At 40.9% G+C, this 15,285-nt stretch overlaps 2 protein-coding genes across 2 annotated transcripts in view; one reads left to right on the top strand and one right to left on the bottom strand.

Annotated features, from left to right (window-relative positions):
- The window catches only part of hs2st1a (heparan sulfate 2-O-sulfotransferase 1a), a 51,141-nt gene extending 37,852 nt beyond the window's left edge, over nt 1-13,289 (top strand). Inside the window, exons 7-8 of the mRNA XM_079649993.1 lie at nt 10,503-10,660; nt 12,009-13,289. Coding sequence (XP_079506119.1) covers nt 10,503-10,660; nt 12,009-12,232 — 382 coding nt within the window. The 3' untranslated portion in view covers nt 12,233-13,289. The remainder of the gene's footprint in view (nt 1-10,502; nt 10,661-12,008) is intronic.
- LOC307019260 (general transcription factor II-I repeat domain-containing protein 2-like) lies at nt 3,081-10,494 on the bottom strand. Its single transcript, XM_079649992.1, has 2 exons — nt 8,567-10,494; nt 3,081-7,602 (listed from the first exon to the last, which is right to left on the bottom strand). The coding sequence occupies exon 2, from the start codon at nt 5,459-5,461 to the stop codon at nt 3,632-3,634; it is 1,830 nt and encodes a 609-aa protein (XP_079506118.1). The 5' UTR covers nt 5,462-7,602; nt 8,567-10,494; the 3' UTR covers nt 3,081-3,631.
- Nucleotides 13,290-15,285: the final 1,996 nt, after the last annotated feature.

Raw genomic sequence — 15,285 nt, 5'->3', positions numbered from 1 at the left:
GGTTTGTTCGCAGCACGTTTCAGTGCTGAAAGAATATAACCTTCGTCGCCACTATGAGACTCAACATGCCGACAAATATGATAACTTGAAAGGAAAACAGAGAAGCGAAAAGGTGAAGGAATTGCTGGCGGGTCTGAAAAAACAGCAGTCTGTGTTTACTCATAGCCGAGAAATCGGCGATGCTGCAGTGAAAGCCAGCTACCTTATTGCTAATGAAATTGCAGTGGCTTCAAAACCATTTAGCGAGGGTGAATTTGTGAAGACATGCATGCTGACAGCTGCAGAGATTGTGTGCCCTGAAAAGCGTCAAGCTTTTGAAAATATCAGCCTGACAAGAAACACAGTTGCACACAGGATTTCTGATCTTTCGGAGGATTTGGACAGCCAATTGAAGCGCAAAGTTAAGTCGTTTATTGCGTTTTCAGTTGCAATTGATGAAAGCACGGACATTACAGATGTTGCGCAACTGGCCATATTCATCCGCGGAGTTGATGATACTTTGACCGTAACCGAGGAGTTTGTGGAGTTGGTGCCGATGACGGATACCACGACAGCGGCTGATATTTTCAACACACTCGAGGGTGCCCTGGACAGAGTCGGAGTGGACTGGTCACGCGCTGTCAGCGTGGCTACAGACGGTGCGCCTTCAATGATCGGGAAAAAAGCAGGTGTTGTGACGAAATTCAGGGGAAAAGTGCAGACTGCAAATGGAGGACGTGATTTTTGGACTTTTCACTGTATTTTGCACCAGGAGGCATTGTGTTGCAAGTCATTAAAGATGGATAACGTCATGAAGGTGGTCGTCCAAACTGTTAATTTCATCCGATCAAGAGGCTTGAATCACCGTCAGTTTGACAACCTTCTCAGAGATAAAGACCACAACTACGGCCTGCCTTACCACACCGAGGTAAGATGGTTAAGCCGAGGCATTGTGCTGAGGCGTTTCTTTGATTTACGAGAGGAAATTGAACAATTCATGAAACAAAAAGGCAGACCAGTGTTAGAATTTAAGTCCAAAGAATGGATGCAGGATCTTGCGTTCATGGTGGATGTTACAGAGCACTTGAATAACTTGAACACGATGCTGCAGGGGCGCAACAAAGTTGTAACGCAGTATTATGACAGCGTATGTGCGTTCAAGTTGAAGCTATCATTGTGGGAGACGCAGCTCGCGGGAGGTGATGCAGCGCACTTTCCTTGTCTGAAAAATGTGTGCGATACCCAACATGTCGCAGACATGAAGCGGTTCAAAGATAAACTAATAGGACTATTGCGGGAGTTTGAGCAACGCTTTCAGATTTTTGGTGAACTGGAGAAAGACTTCAAAGTTTTCTGCTCGCCATTCACCGCGAATGCCTCTGATCTGCCCGTCAACATTCAACTTGAAATAATAGACTTGCAGTGTGACTCAGATTTGAAGGGGAAATTTGCTGCAGCTGGCTTAGACACATTTTATCAGTATCTTTTGCCAGGTTACCCCAACTTGACAGCCCTTGCTGCAAAAGTGTTGTGCATGTTTGGAACCACGTATATTTGTGAGCAAGTTTTCTCTGTAATGAGCATCAATAAAACAAAGCTGCGCTCAAGGCTCACGCACAAGCACTTAAATGACATCCTGAAATTGGCTGCCACTCAGGCTTTGACCCCTGATATTGATGCACTTGTGAAAGCTAAAAGATGCCAGGTTTCAGGAGCAAAAACAACAGTGGGTAACCCAACTTAAAATGCTGCATAAGACACTGCACCCTGATATAGTTATCTAAAAAATGATTGTCTTCTGTGCAGATTGAAAGAAAGTGAACAGTGTGTGATTTACTGTAATAATGACAGTAACTTCAGTTCATAAGTTAGGTTTGTTGAAATTGTTCATGCATTGCACAGCTTTTATTTATCAATAAGTAATGTAGCCTACAAGGCAGGAAGTAAGTAACTCAACCCTCTTGAAAAGTTTCTACCTCAATTTGTCTCAATCATTTGGTGAGTTAGTACAGGATTAATATGTTAAAATGACAAATTAGTTATTTGAGAAGAGTTTTTGTATTTTGTTCATTCCCAGTATATGACTTAATGTTGTTGTATGGCTTTTTGTTGATACGCCAAGTCTAAATGTGCTTGTACTGTTATTGCACTAAAGTTCACTAAACTTAAACAAAGAAAACAATCTGAAGTTGTCGTCATTTTTTTGTTATTATGCTATGATTTTACCGCTCCGGCCCACTTGGGAATAGATTTTCCTCCATGTGGCCCCTGAGCTAAAATGAGTTTGACACCCCTGCTCTACAAGATCCAGCATGTGAGCAAACTGATGCAGTCACCCTCCATGCAGTTAGATGTGGCTGTCGACCTGCTGAAGAAAACAGGAGATTCCCTCACCTGCTACAGAAGGACCGGATTTTCTGATGCACAGACAACTGCAAAGGAGATGTGTGAGGAGATGAACGTGGAGTCTGTTCTCAAACAAAAGCGGTTGAGATCCACAAAACGGCAGTTTGGTTATGAGTCTCCAGATGAGCCTATTGATGATGCACTTAAAAAAATGGAAATTACATTTTTTAATGTGGTTGTGGATACAGCCCTCTCTTCACTTGATGAGAGATTTTAGCACCTTGAAGAGGTAAATGACAAGTTTGGAGTGCTCATCAACTTTCCCACCACATCAAACGAAGAACTGCCAAAGCACTGTCAAACCCTGAGCTCTGCTCTGACCCATGATGGACAACCAGACATTGATGACAGGGAACTTGCTGCAGAAATGCAACATTTTCCACATTTGCCATCAAAGAAGATGACAAACATGGAACTATTGACCTTCCTTCATGAGAAGAAGCTGACAGAAATGTACCCCAATTTGTGGGTTGCATTGAGAATCTCTGCCACTCTTCCTGTTACAGTGGCTGCTGCTGAAAGAAGCTTCTCAAAGCTCAAACTGGTCAAAACTTACCTGAGAGCTTCTATGGGACAAGAACGTCTCAGTGGACTATCCACCCTAAGCATCAACCATGTGGTCTCAAAACAGCTGTCTTATGATGATGTCATAGATCATTTTGCTTCAAGAAAGGCAAGGAGAGTCAGTCTAAGGCAGGGGTGTCAAACTCATTTTAGCTCAGGGGCCACATGGAGGAAAATCTATTCCCAAGTGGGCCGGAGCGGTAAAATCATAGCATAATAACAAAAAAATGACGACAACTTCAGATTGTTTTCTTTGTTTAAGTTTAGTGAACTTTAGTGCAATAACAGTACAAGCACATTTAGACTTGGCGTATCAACAAAAAGCCATACAACAACATTAAGTCATATACTGGGAATGAACAAAATACAAAAACTCTTCTCAAATAACTAATTTGTCATTTTAACATATTAATCCTGTACTAACTCACCAAATGATTGAGACAAATTGAGGTAGAAACTTTTCAAGAGGGTTGAGTTACTTACTTCCTGCCTTGTAGGCTACATTACTTATTGATAAATAAAAGCTGTGCAATGCATGAACAATTTCAACAAACCTAACTTATGAACTGAAGTTACTGTCATTATTACAGTAAATCACACACTGTTCACTTTCTTTCAATCTGCACAGAAGACAATCATTTTTTAGATAACTATATCAGGGTGCAGTGTCTTATGCAGCATTTTAAGTTGGGTTACCCACTGTTGTTTTTGCTCCTGAAACCTGGCATCTTTTAGCTTTCACAAGTGCATCAATATCAGGGGTCAAAGCCTGAGTGGCAGCCAATTTCAGGATGTCATTTAAGTGCTTGTGCGTGAGCCTTGAGCGCAGCTTTGTTTTATTGATGCTCATTACAGAGAAAACTTGCTCACAAATATACGTGGTTCCAAACATGCACAACACTTTTGCAGCAAGGGCTGTCAAGTTGGGGTAACCTGGCAAAAGATACTGATAAAATGTGTCTAAGCCAGCTGCAGCAAATTTCCCCTTCAAATCTGAGTCACACTGCAAGTCTATTATTTCAAGTTGAATGTTGACGGGCAGATCAGAGGCATTCGCGGTGAATGGCGAGCAGAAAACTTTGAAGTCTTTCTCCAGTTCACCAAAAATCTGAAAGCGTTGCTCAAACTCCCGCAATAGTCCTATTAGTTTATCTTTGAACCGCTTCATGTCTGCGACATGTTGGGTATCGCACACATTTTTCAGACAAGGAAAGTGCGCTGCATCACCTCCCGCGAGCTGCGTCTCCCACAATGATAGCTTCAACTTGAACGCACATACGCTGTCATAATACTGCGTTACAACTTTGTTGCGCCCCTGCAGCATCGTGTTCAAGTTATTCAAGTGCTCTGTAACATCCACCATGAACGCAAGATCCTGCATCCATTCTTTGGACTTAAATTCTAACACTGGTCTGCCTTTTTGTTTCATGAATTGTTCAATTTCCTCTCGTAAATCAAAGAAACGCCTCAGCACAATGCCTCGGCTTAACCATCTTACCTCGGTGTGGTAAGGCAGGCCGTAGTTGTGGTCTTTATCTCTGAGAAGGTTGTCAAACTGACGGTGATTCAAGCCTCTTGATCGGATGAAATTAACAGTTTGGACGACCACCTTCATGACGTTATCCATCTTTAATGACTTGCAACACAATGCCTCCTGGTGCAAAATACAGTGAAAAGTCCAAAAATCACGTCCTCCATTTGCAGTCTGCACTTTTCCCCTGAATTTCGTCACAACACCTGCTTTTTTCCCGATCATTGAAGGCGCACCGTCTGTAGCCACGCTGACAGCGCGTGACCAGTCCACTCCGACTCTGTCCAGGGCACCCTCGAGTGTGTTGAAAATATCAGCCGCTGTCGTGGTATCCGTCATCGGCACCAACTCCACAAACTCCTCGGTTACGGTCAAAGTATCATCAACTCCGCGGATGAATATGGCCAGTTGCGCAACATCTGTAATGTCCGTGCTTTCATCAATTGCAACTGAAAACGCAATAAACGACTTAACTTTGCGCTTCAATTGGCTGTCCAAATCCTCCGAAAGATCAGAAATCCTGTGTGCAACTGTGTTTCTTGTCAGGCTGATATTTTCAAAAGCTTGACGCTTTTCAGGGCACACAATCTCTGCAGCTGTCAGCATGCATGTCTTCACAAATTCACCCTCGCTAAATGGTTTTGAAGCCACTGCAATTTCATTAGCAATAAGGTAGCTGGCTTTCACTGCAGCATCGCCGATTTCTCGGCTATGAGTAAACACAGACTGCTGTTTTTTCAGACCCGCCAGCAATTCCTTCACCTTTTCGCTTCTCTGTTTTCCTTTCAAGTTATCATATTTGTCGGCATGTTGAGTCTCATAGTGGCGACGAAGGTTATATTCTTTCAGCACTGAAACGTGCTGCGAACAAACCAAACACACGGGTTTCCCATTCACTTCCGTGAATAAATAGGAGGATGACCATTTTTCTTGGAAAACTCTGCACTCTGTGTCCACTTTTCTCTTTTTTGATAGCGACATTTTGGGGAGTGAGGAAGCCAAGCACGATAGACTGTAAACACAGGATTACTTCCTCAGCCCCGTTATACATAGTTTGCTCGCTTCACATAATTGCTATTGCGACACCCAGTGGACACATTTAGAACAGCAGTTTCTTTCATTGAAAAATTGCAGCTCTTTTTATTTTTTATACTTTCCAAAATCATCTCGCGGGCCGGATTAAACTTGTTCACGGGCCTGATCCGGCCCGCGGGCCGTACGTTTGACACCCCTGTTGTAGAGGATGTCATACCATATGGTTGTGCAAATGATAAAACGGTAAGATCCAATCTCCTCAGCCAAAGACTGGGCTTCAACTCTCAACACAGGGTCTGCAGTTGTTTCCCTCACCTCCAGAAGAGCCTCTCTGATTTGCCCAGCCTGGTACTTTACTGCCTCAACGCTTTTTATCCTGCTTTCCCCATCTGGTCTCTGACCACGATTTCAGGGTTGTTTTGACATGTTTCAGCAGGTTGTCCCATCTATGCGTGGAGGCCGAGAAGAGTTTGTACAACTTTGTTAAATAGCCAAAGTAGCCTATAGCATCTGGTGAGCTCTTTGCAGCATCAGCTACCACCAGATTTAAGTTGTGAGCACCACAAGGGACAAAAAAAGCTCTTGGGTTCTGCTGAAGCAACCTAGCCTGAACACCTTTATTCTTACCCTTCATGTTGGCACCGTTGTCATACGACTGTGCTCTGCAGTCCTCAAAGGGGATGTTAAGTTCCTCCAGCCTTTTGAGAATGAGCAATGTCAAACTTTCCCCTGTTGACTGCTCTGTCACAAGAAAGCCCAGGAAATGTTCTTTAACCTGTGGTTTGTCTTCTAGCGATACTATCCTGACAATAACAGAGAGTTGTTCTTTATGACTCAGATCCGGAGTACAATCCAAAATGATGGAGAAATACTTACACGTTTTTATCTCTTCCACAATTGTGTCCAGTATTTTAGAGCTGATTGAGTCAATCAGTTCATTTTGAATTATTTTGCCCATATAATGTGTGTGACTGCCAGCTCCACTTTCCACCCTACCAACATGCTGCTTCATGACTGGATCAAATTTGGCCATAAGCTCCACTTCTTTTAAAAAGTTGCCATTGTCTGGTTGGTTTAATGTGTCTGTGGACCCCCTCAGAGCCAAGTTTCTCTCTGCTAAGGACTGAATTATTGCCACGAATCTGGTGAGAACGTCGCGCCACCTATTTCTCTCAGCCTGAGCAAGGGCCATCTCTTGCATATCTATTGTAAGCCCCCTGTCAAGACGGACGTCTAACTCCTTCCATGTTGCCATGTTTGTGTTGTGCTCCTTGCTTTCTTCATGTACCTTGAGCAAGTGACTTGCATTTTTCCAGTCCTTTAGTCCTTCCCTATTGAGTTTGTAATTTCTCTGTGAAAACATTTTGCAGCAGAAGCAGTGCAAGCTATCATTATTTTTTGAATACATCAACCAGCTTCTTTTGATTTTTTCTCCGTTGATTAAGACTCTGTTAAAATAGTCCTGCTGACACCTTCACCCGTCTTTTTGTTTGGGAAAATTTGATATGGTCCACTTTGAACAAACTCTGTCCTGTCATTATCAGTAAGAACAGATGGCCAGTCGGCAGGGTCTATTGGTGAAGCCTTTATCCCTGATGCTGTATAACTTGGCTCTGCTGAGGTGGAGGGGAGAGGAGCGCTTGATGCTGTATAACTTGGCTCTTCTGAGGTGGAGGGGACAGGAGCGCTTGATGCTGTATAACTTGGCTCTGCTGAGCTGGAGGGGACAGGAGCGCTTGATGCTGTATCACTGGGCTCTGCTGAGGTGGAGGGGACAGGAGCGCTTGATGCTGTATCGCTGGGCTCTGCTGAGGTGGAAGGGACAGGAGAGCTTGATGCTGCAGGGCTGGGCTCTGCTGAGGTGGAGGGGACAGGAGCACTTGATGCTGTATCACTGGGCTCTGCTGAGGTGGAGGGGGCAGGAGCGCTTGATGCTGTATCACTGGGCTCTGCTGAGCTGGAGGGGACAGGAGCGCTTGATGCTGTATCACTGGGCTCTGCTGAGGTGGAAGGGACAGGAGCGCTTGATGCTGCAGGGCTGGGCTCTGCTGAGGTGGTATGAGGCCCAAACATTTTCAAAAGTGCATCTGGAGAGAGAAGAGAAGTATATGTGACCATCAAGAGATGCATTATATTTGCTAGACCTAAGACATAATATAGAAATCAGAAAACAGGAGCAGCTTACAAAATAATTAGAATATCATGGAATATATTGACTCCATGTAGAATTGATGCATTTATCTCTACAAAAGGAGCCCCGACCAAGTATTGAGTACATATTTGAATAAACTTTTCAGAAGATCGAAATATCTGTATTATAAATCCTTATCTAATATTATACTAGATACAGGATTATTGATTTTCATGATCTGTAAGCTGTAATAATCACAATTAAAACAAAAAAGGTTTGAAATATTTCACTTCATGCATAATGAATCTAGAATATATGATTCATTTGTTTTATTAAATTAAAGAAAAACAGTTCTATGATATAGTTATTCTTTTAGATGCACCTGCAGATTCTGTGACTTACCAGATGGCAAAGAAACAGCTACATACATTGTAATATAGCATATTAAAGATAAAGGCTAAGGTACGCAGTATTTACAGTAGTGACAAGCATTTTAACACTGATGTAAACGTTACACTATTGATTATTGAACATACTTTAGACAGCATAAACTGTAAGGCAATACAATTAAAGGCCTACAACTATAAATTATTGAGGGGATGTAAAAGGAATAGCATTTTAATGACTATCATTATTACTACTAGCCTATTACTACAAGCAGGACAAACATTGGCTCACCTCAACAGATATAGTAGATGATATATAGCAGGTGATGTAACTCTTTCCAAATGTCCCTGAATTTAAGGTGGGAGTAACGGTAATAATTAACGTTAACTCTAAATGGAACTATTGATTAGCAAACAAACAACCTTGCTATCGTCTAAAAGTAAGCTAGCAAGTTAAAACTGCTCCATCAACGGTAACTACAATCAATTTTTTTACTTTGTTTAATCATCCTCATCATCATCACATTAACGTACCTTTGTCTTTCTCCCGTTTGTCCTCCTCCTCTTTTCTTTTCTTTTCTTTCTTCCCCGGGCACCAGATAACTTTGTCCTTTTCGACATGGTAATTACCGTCTTTGTTTTCTTCTTCCGAGTCACAGCAGGTCAAAGGCGGCGGGTCAAGTGTCAATCAGTGACACTTGACCCGCCCCCCTCGCTCCTTGAGGACATAAACAGCCTGCGGGGCTGGGGCAGTTCAACTTACCTGATTTAGGGGGGGGGGGCGCCATAGTGTATGGGCGCTGTACGCTATATAGGCGTAGTTCTGTTAAGATAAGATAATGAGATGTACTTTGTTGATCCAAAATCGGGAAATTGTTTTATTTGAAGAAAAAAAAAATTCACAATGAAAAAATATATATATTTTATAAAAACAAAAAAAAAAGATTCCTCCAATTTTCGGCGCCCCCCTGGCTTGATGCGCCCTTAGCATTCGCCTATACTGCCTATGCCAAGGGCCGGCCCTGCGGACGCAGTCCCACATTGTTGTTGTTGTTGTGACCGCCGTAACGCCGTTGGGGAGCAAATCAGCGATGTAAACGGTGACGTCATGACGCAGCAGCGGCAGCTCTGGGCGGTGTGAACAGAGCGGAAGCAGAAAAGGGAAACCGGAGCTGAACCAGAAAAGCTCCCGCTCGGAGCTAGAAAGGGAAAAGCGCTTGTGTGAAAGCCGCATGTGCGTCACTTTGAAGTTTCCCCGTTTCCGTTGTGTTTTGAGCTTCTTGCAGTGTTTTGTATTTGCAGCTTTTGGTTTATGCAGCTTAGTAAACGTTGCACATGACTCATCAAGTTGGTGAATGTTTCTAAATGCTGCGCATGTGTTATCAAGTTGGTGAAGATGTTTCTTCATTTGCGTTTTGGCACATTTGTGTTTTTATATATGCATCGTTTCTGAAGGTGGAGCACAGTTTTTCTAATGGAAGTGTTTTGGGCAATTGTAGCGCGTTAGCAGCTTTCGGCCCCCGTTGAAAGAAGCACAAAGCCCCTTGGAAACATGAAATAAACACTAAAGATCAAAATGTCCTGTAATGCTGTGTTTAACTAGGCTCTGCCAAACAGTCACTTTATAGGTTTAAACAATGGACTTCCTTCCCTATCATTTCATTTCCTGACCAGGACAACACCTGCCGCAGATTCATTTATTTTCCACTCCTTCCCGTCTTTCTCCTCTGTCTTCTGCTCCTCTCACTTCATTCTTTTTCCTCTCACTGTTTTTTCTTTCAGTTCACTAGGGCTGCAGTGAATATTTGGAAACGTTGAAGCTTTATTCATAACTTTGACGATCAAATTCTTAATCAACATTCAAAATGGTTTTCAGTTATTTTATTTTGCATCTCTATTTATTTTACACCAAGGCAAATTCCTTGTGTGTGTAAACCTACTTGGCAATAAACCTGATTCAGATATTATACTGTTTGTAGAATAAGGTTCAGTGCTGCTGACTAAGATTTGTGTATGTAACCCTAACCCAAATGTAAATACAAATAAAAATACACTGCAAAATAATTCTTCAACGCTTATATATTTTGCCGTTTTTAGCCTTTCAAAAACAACATTTTCACTGCAGTCCAAAAAGCTGTTTGCTCTCCTGCTTCCCGGATAAAAGGAACGACACACTGATTCATATTTTTTTAAAACATTTCATTGTAATAAAAAAGAAAAGGCTAACCCGTTTATTATGATATATCATTATCTTAAAATGATGGAATTTAAAAAATGTATTCTAAGCTGTTGATGTCACAAAATATCACAGACATTCAAAGCTTCATTTTAAATCCTCAATAGAAGCTTTGAATGTGAAAAGAAAGCATTCACTTTTCCTCCCACACTCTCTCTGTCCTTTACAAACCTTGTAATCATTTCAGCAGAATACAAAGCATCTAACCACATACAAACAACATGATGTGTTCAGGAATGTGGGCAGCCAGTGGGCTCTGGAGCAGGCCAAGTACAACCTGGTGAACGAGTACCTGCTGGTGGGAGTCACAGAGGAGCTGGAGGACTTTGTGATGATGCTGGAGGCTGCGCTGCCACGCTTCTTCAAAGGAGCCACGGAGCTCTACAAAACAGGTGCCATGTCTGATAAAGACCTAAAAACATTCGCTATCATAAGCATATTTTTGTTTCCCTCCCCCAATATTATAATACTCTTAAGAGCTTACTCACATTGCAGTCCTACAGTGTGCTGTGGTTGCAATTGTGCAGTCTGAATTGGCCCTCTGAGAATTGAATCGTGATCAATATGCACTCATGCCTCTCGCTGATGTAGTTACAGATTAGTTAGAGCGAGTGCAGCCAGAATGAATAATGGAGAGCACAGAGGAATTAAATGTGACAGTGATATAGAGGTGCTATGAAGTATGATGTTCGTCTTTTTTAGATACACTAAAGTACTCAAGTTAATCAGGGATTTATTATTTTATTCGTTGAAAGTCTAAATCTGTTGTTATGAAGTCATGCAGTCCTGTTTCCTAACCACAGACTAAAAAAACAGCTCTTTGTATTCTGAATTTAGCTTTTCTGAGGTATAGCTTGTATGGCTATGAGTTAAAGGGGCCCTAGTGTAGGAGAGAAAGGAACACAGGGATTTTAGCCTTTGCAGACCATATAACACTAAACCTATAGAACACACTACAGGAAAGGGAAACTCCAAAAAGCAAGAAAGAGCCCCATTAAAGATGGGCCCTAAAAAATATATAGAACAGATTGGACAGATTTGAAAGATCTGCCCTTGGATTGAGTTATTTTGTAACTTCACCTGCACCGAGCCATTCGTTTGAATTTAAGTGTAAATGAAAGATATAACTTGTCACTCAAAGTATCCTGTACCACTTTTTTACCCCATTATCCAATCCTTGAATTTTGCATGTTTCGGCCCAATTTTAATATGAGCAGTTATGAGCAAAAACACAATGCTATGTCAGACGCCTGTTTTCTGTGGGTTACCAATGACCCTCCTTGGTTGTAGATACTTTTGACACCTGTAAATAGAGCCAATGATTTTTTGAAACCTTTTTCAAAATCCTTTATTTGTCCTTGATCGGGGAACTCTACGGCTCTACAGCAGCAAAAGTACAGTGAGTTGAAAGGCAAAAGAAAAAAGAGTAGATTTGCATATCAAATAAAAAAGATAAGCAGACGTGAGTAAGAATATAAACGAATAGCTAAAAAACCGAATAAGTACTACACGGTAAAAAACAAGTAGCAGAATTCAGAAAAAGTAAGGTAACAGTACTGACTGAGCCTGTAACACTAACACATTGTAAATACATTGTTGACAAGGTATACATTGCAGGCAAGTGTTTTTTGCACATGAGCAGTGGAAGGAAAAAACTACTGCAAAATAAAAGTAATGCTGAATGACTTGCTGCACGTACCTGCACCACTTTAATCCTCCTCTCCTCTGTAATCCTCACAGGGAAGAAATCCCACCTGAGGAAGACGAGCGAGAAGAAGCCGCCCACGAAGGAGTCCATCGCCAAGCTGCAGCAGTCGGCCATCTGGAAGATGGAGAACGATTTCTACGAATTTGCACTGGAGCAGTTCCAGTTTGTCCGGGCACATGCTGTCAGGGAAAAGGACGGGGAGCTCTACCTGCTGGCACAGAACTTCTTCTACGAGAAGATCTACCCCAAAAACTGAAGAGTAGACGGACACATGGCAGATGTGCGGCCTGAGATGAAAAAGGACACATAAAGACTACGTGTGGCTGTCTGTAGAACATTGTATTGACAGCTCTGACACGTCTGTGCTAGCCAACTGGACTCGTGTTTCATCAGCAGGTTTTTTTTCCCAGCAGCCTCCACTCCCCCTCATGTCAAAGGTGGTCTGACGCGTCCGGAGACGGTCTGTCCAGCTCCGAAACATTGTCATCGGCTCTGTAATGTTTGGTTGTTTTTGGTTGTGTTTTAAGTCTTTGCTAAGGTTGTCTTTTGTATGTAAAGATGGTGACACTCTCCATGCCTCACCACTACTACTAACTTAAAGAGATTTGAAGTGTACGACTACTGTGCTGTATTATTGGACTTGAATGAGAATGTTTGAGGTTTTTATGAAATAAAAATCCTGTGACCATGGACTATTTACTGGGACACATACGTATGTTTTATACTATACTTGATGCTGGGTGTAAATGTTCAGAGGCCTTTCCTCCGTAATGAAGAATATTATCGAGTGTACAAAAACACCTAGGTGAAGATGCTGCTGCTGTAAATACTTACTACTTTTCTCAGTCCTATTCATCTACTGACAGTTTTTCCATGGTATGAAATCAAAACTGTTAACCATATTAAAATTACAGTTTGTACATTTCTTTCAAATTCTAAATTCAAGACTGCTTTTTGTTTTGTCATTTTCATTGTAGAACCAGTTAAACATCTGCGTCCACTTAGGCTGTAACTACTTTCATTATTTTTTAATCTGCTGATTATTTTCAGAATTTATCAATTCAATGTTTGTTCTTTAACATTTCAAAACATAGTGAAAAATGTCACTCCCATTTTTTGTAAGTCCAAAGTGATGCCAGTAGACTTAGCAATCAGTCGACTGGTGTGTTGTGATTGCTCCATTAGTGTCCACCTGTATGTTAGTCTGACTCTTTAATATGCTGACATTTTGGGAAATGTGTTTTTTCGTTTTGTTTAAATTAAACATTAAATTAAATGTGTGAGGCTACAGGCTTTATGCTAAGCTAACCCTGCTACAGCATCAATACTCTCATCTTACTTCATAAATAGATGCAAGTTTCCACATATAATATGGTGGAACGGTTGGTACTTTATTTATTTATTTCTTCTCTGAAGGTTGGATTTATTGCTGTTTTACTGAAAAAGATTAGAGCCACATGTGAAAAAAAAACACATGGTTGTTTTCATCTTTTAATTGCCATCCTAACAATATATACTAACACTGCCAGAGATGCAGGTGTGTTTTTTATGAAATATTGATCATTTTCACAGCAGTAGAGGTAAAGACAAATAAAGCTGCTGTGGAAATGGAAGCTGGATTGTTTCAGCGCTGGTATCCTGCAGGGGGAGATAAAGAGCTGCGCTGTGTGTGCGTGTGTGTGTGTGTGTTCTTCACCATTTTCATTAGCCTTTTTAATTTCTGATATGGTGATTAAAATAAGATAAATGTGGAGTCATACTTAATTACAATTCAAAGAAGGATGCCAACCTGAGTGTATACATCCCACATGGTTTTATTATGGAAGTCACTACACAGTACTTCGTTCATTACTTTGGAGCCTCAGAGTGATTCACACTGCTGTATGAAAAATGTGTATTGTACCTTTTTATTTTTCCCCCCACAACTTTCTTAATTGAAACTTATAAGTCCAGAAGGACTCAACACTAACCAAAATCAGAGATTCACACTGCTGTATGAAAAATGTGTATTGTACCTTTTTATTTTTCCCCCCACAACTTTCTTAATTGAAACTTATAAGTCAATCAAGGAACAACAGTTTGGTTATACATTAAAAAGCTTATTTCTGTAATTATGAATACATATATTCAGTAAAAAACTAACAATAATACAAATAATTTAAGAAGGACTCAACACTAACCAAAATCAGAGATTCACACTGCTGTATGAAAAATGTGTATTGTACCTTTTTATTTTTCCCCCCACAACTTTCTTAATTGAAACTTATAAGTCCAGAAGGACTCAACACTAACCAAAATCAGAGATTCACACTGCTGTATGAAAAATGTGTATTGTACCTTTTTATTTCCCCCCCCACAACTTTCTTAATTGAAACTTATAAGTCAATCAAGGAACAACAGTTTGGTTATACATTAAAAAGCTTATTTCTGTAATTATGAATACATATATTCAGTAAAAAACTAACAATAATACAAATAATTTAAAATATAGATATGAACAGAATTGAAATAAATGACTAAGGTCATGACTAGTTGGCTTTTACAGCCTCATTGTATATTATATTAATGTAAGTATCATAAACGTGTGTTTGCCACAGAGTATATATTTTTTTGCAATATTTCAAAATCCATTGGCTTTTCTTCAAGGCATCCATTGCAATCCTAGTTTACGGGATCGGGCAACACAAATACGCCCTCGCTAAATCTTAATGTCACAGGATTTAGTGTAAAACGGGACTTAAAACAGAACTCCAAATTGTTTGGGTCTCATAGGCCTCCGTGCACTAGGATTCCTCTTATTCTTACAACCTTGTGGGATAATACGTCCCTGCCCAATAAAACTCAGTAATCATCTCGTTCATCGCAGCAATAATCATTAGGTTTATTACAGGTCATAACACTCCCACAAATCAATATAGTGTTCATTCAACTAAAAGCCGGAGAAATACAGAATACACATACATGTGTCTTTCTGATGAAGGCAGACATTAACCAAACGAAAGAGCCCTAATATAGAGCAGCATTACACCGTCCACATCATATCTGTTTTTTACCCCCTCACCATTGCAACCATAACTCTAGGTTGTGTATACTGCTGATAGTCCATATTGATACAATCATGAAAGACAAAAGTATCACGACTTCTGGGGAGTGTCACTGTGTGGGGATTTTAACAGGAGAATATCATTCATAAGTCTGCCCAACAAGGGCTCTGCTATTTTTATAATGTGGACAATGCTGAGTTTATGAGTGAGGAACCTGCGTCGTTGTCCCTCGCCAGTAAATATTTGAGACATGAGCCCAGAGAGA

Source organism: Notothenia rossii (assembly GCF_949606895.1).
Source record: "Notothenia rossii genome assembly, chromosome: 9".
NCBI classification, from domain to species: domain Eukaryota; kingdom Metazoa; phylum Chordata; class Actinopteri; order Perciformes; family Nototheniidae; genus Notothenia; species Notothenia rossii.
Note: the sequence above shows the minus strand (reverse complement) of the source record. Positions and strands in the feature narration are given on the sequence as shown.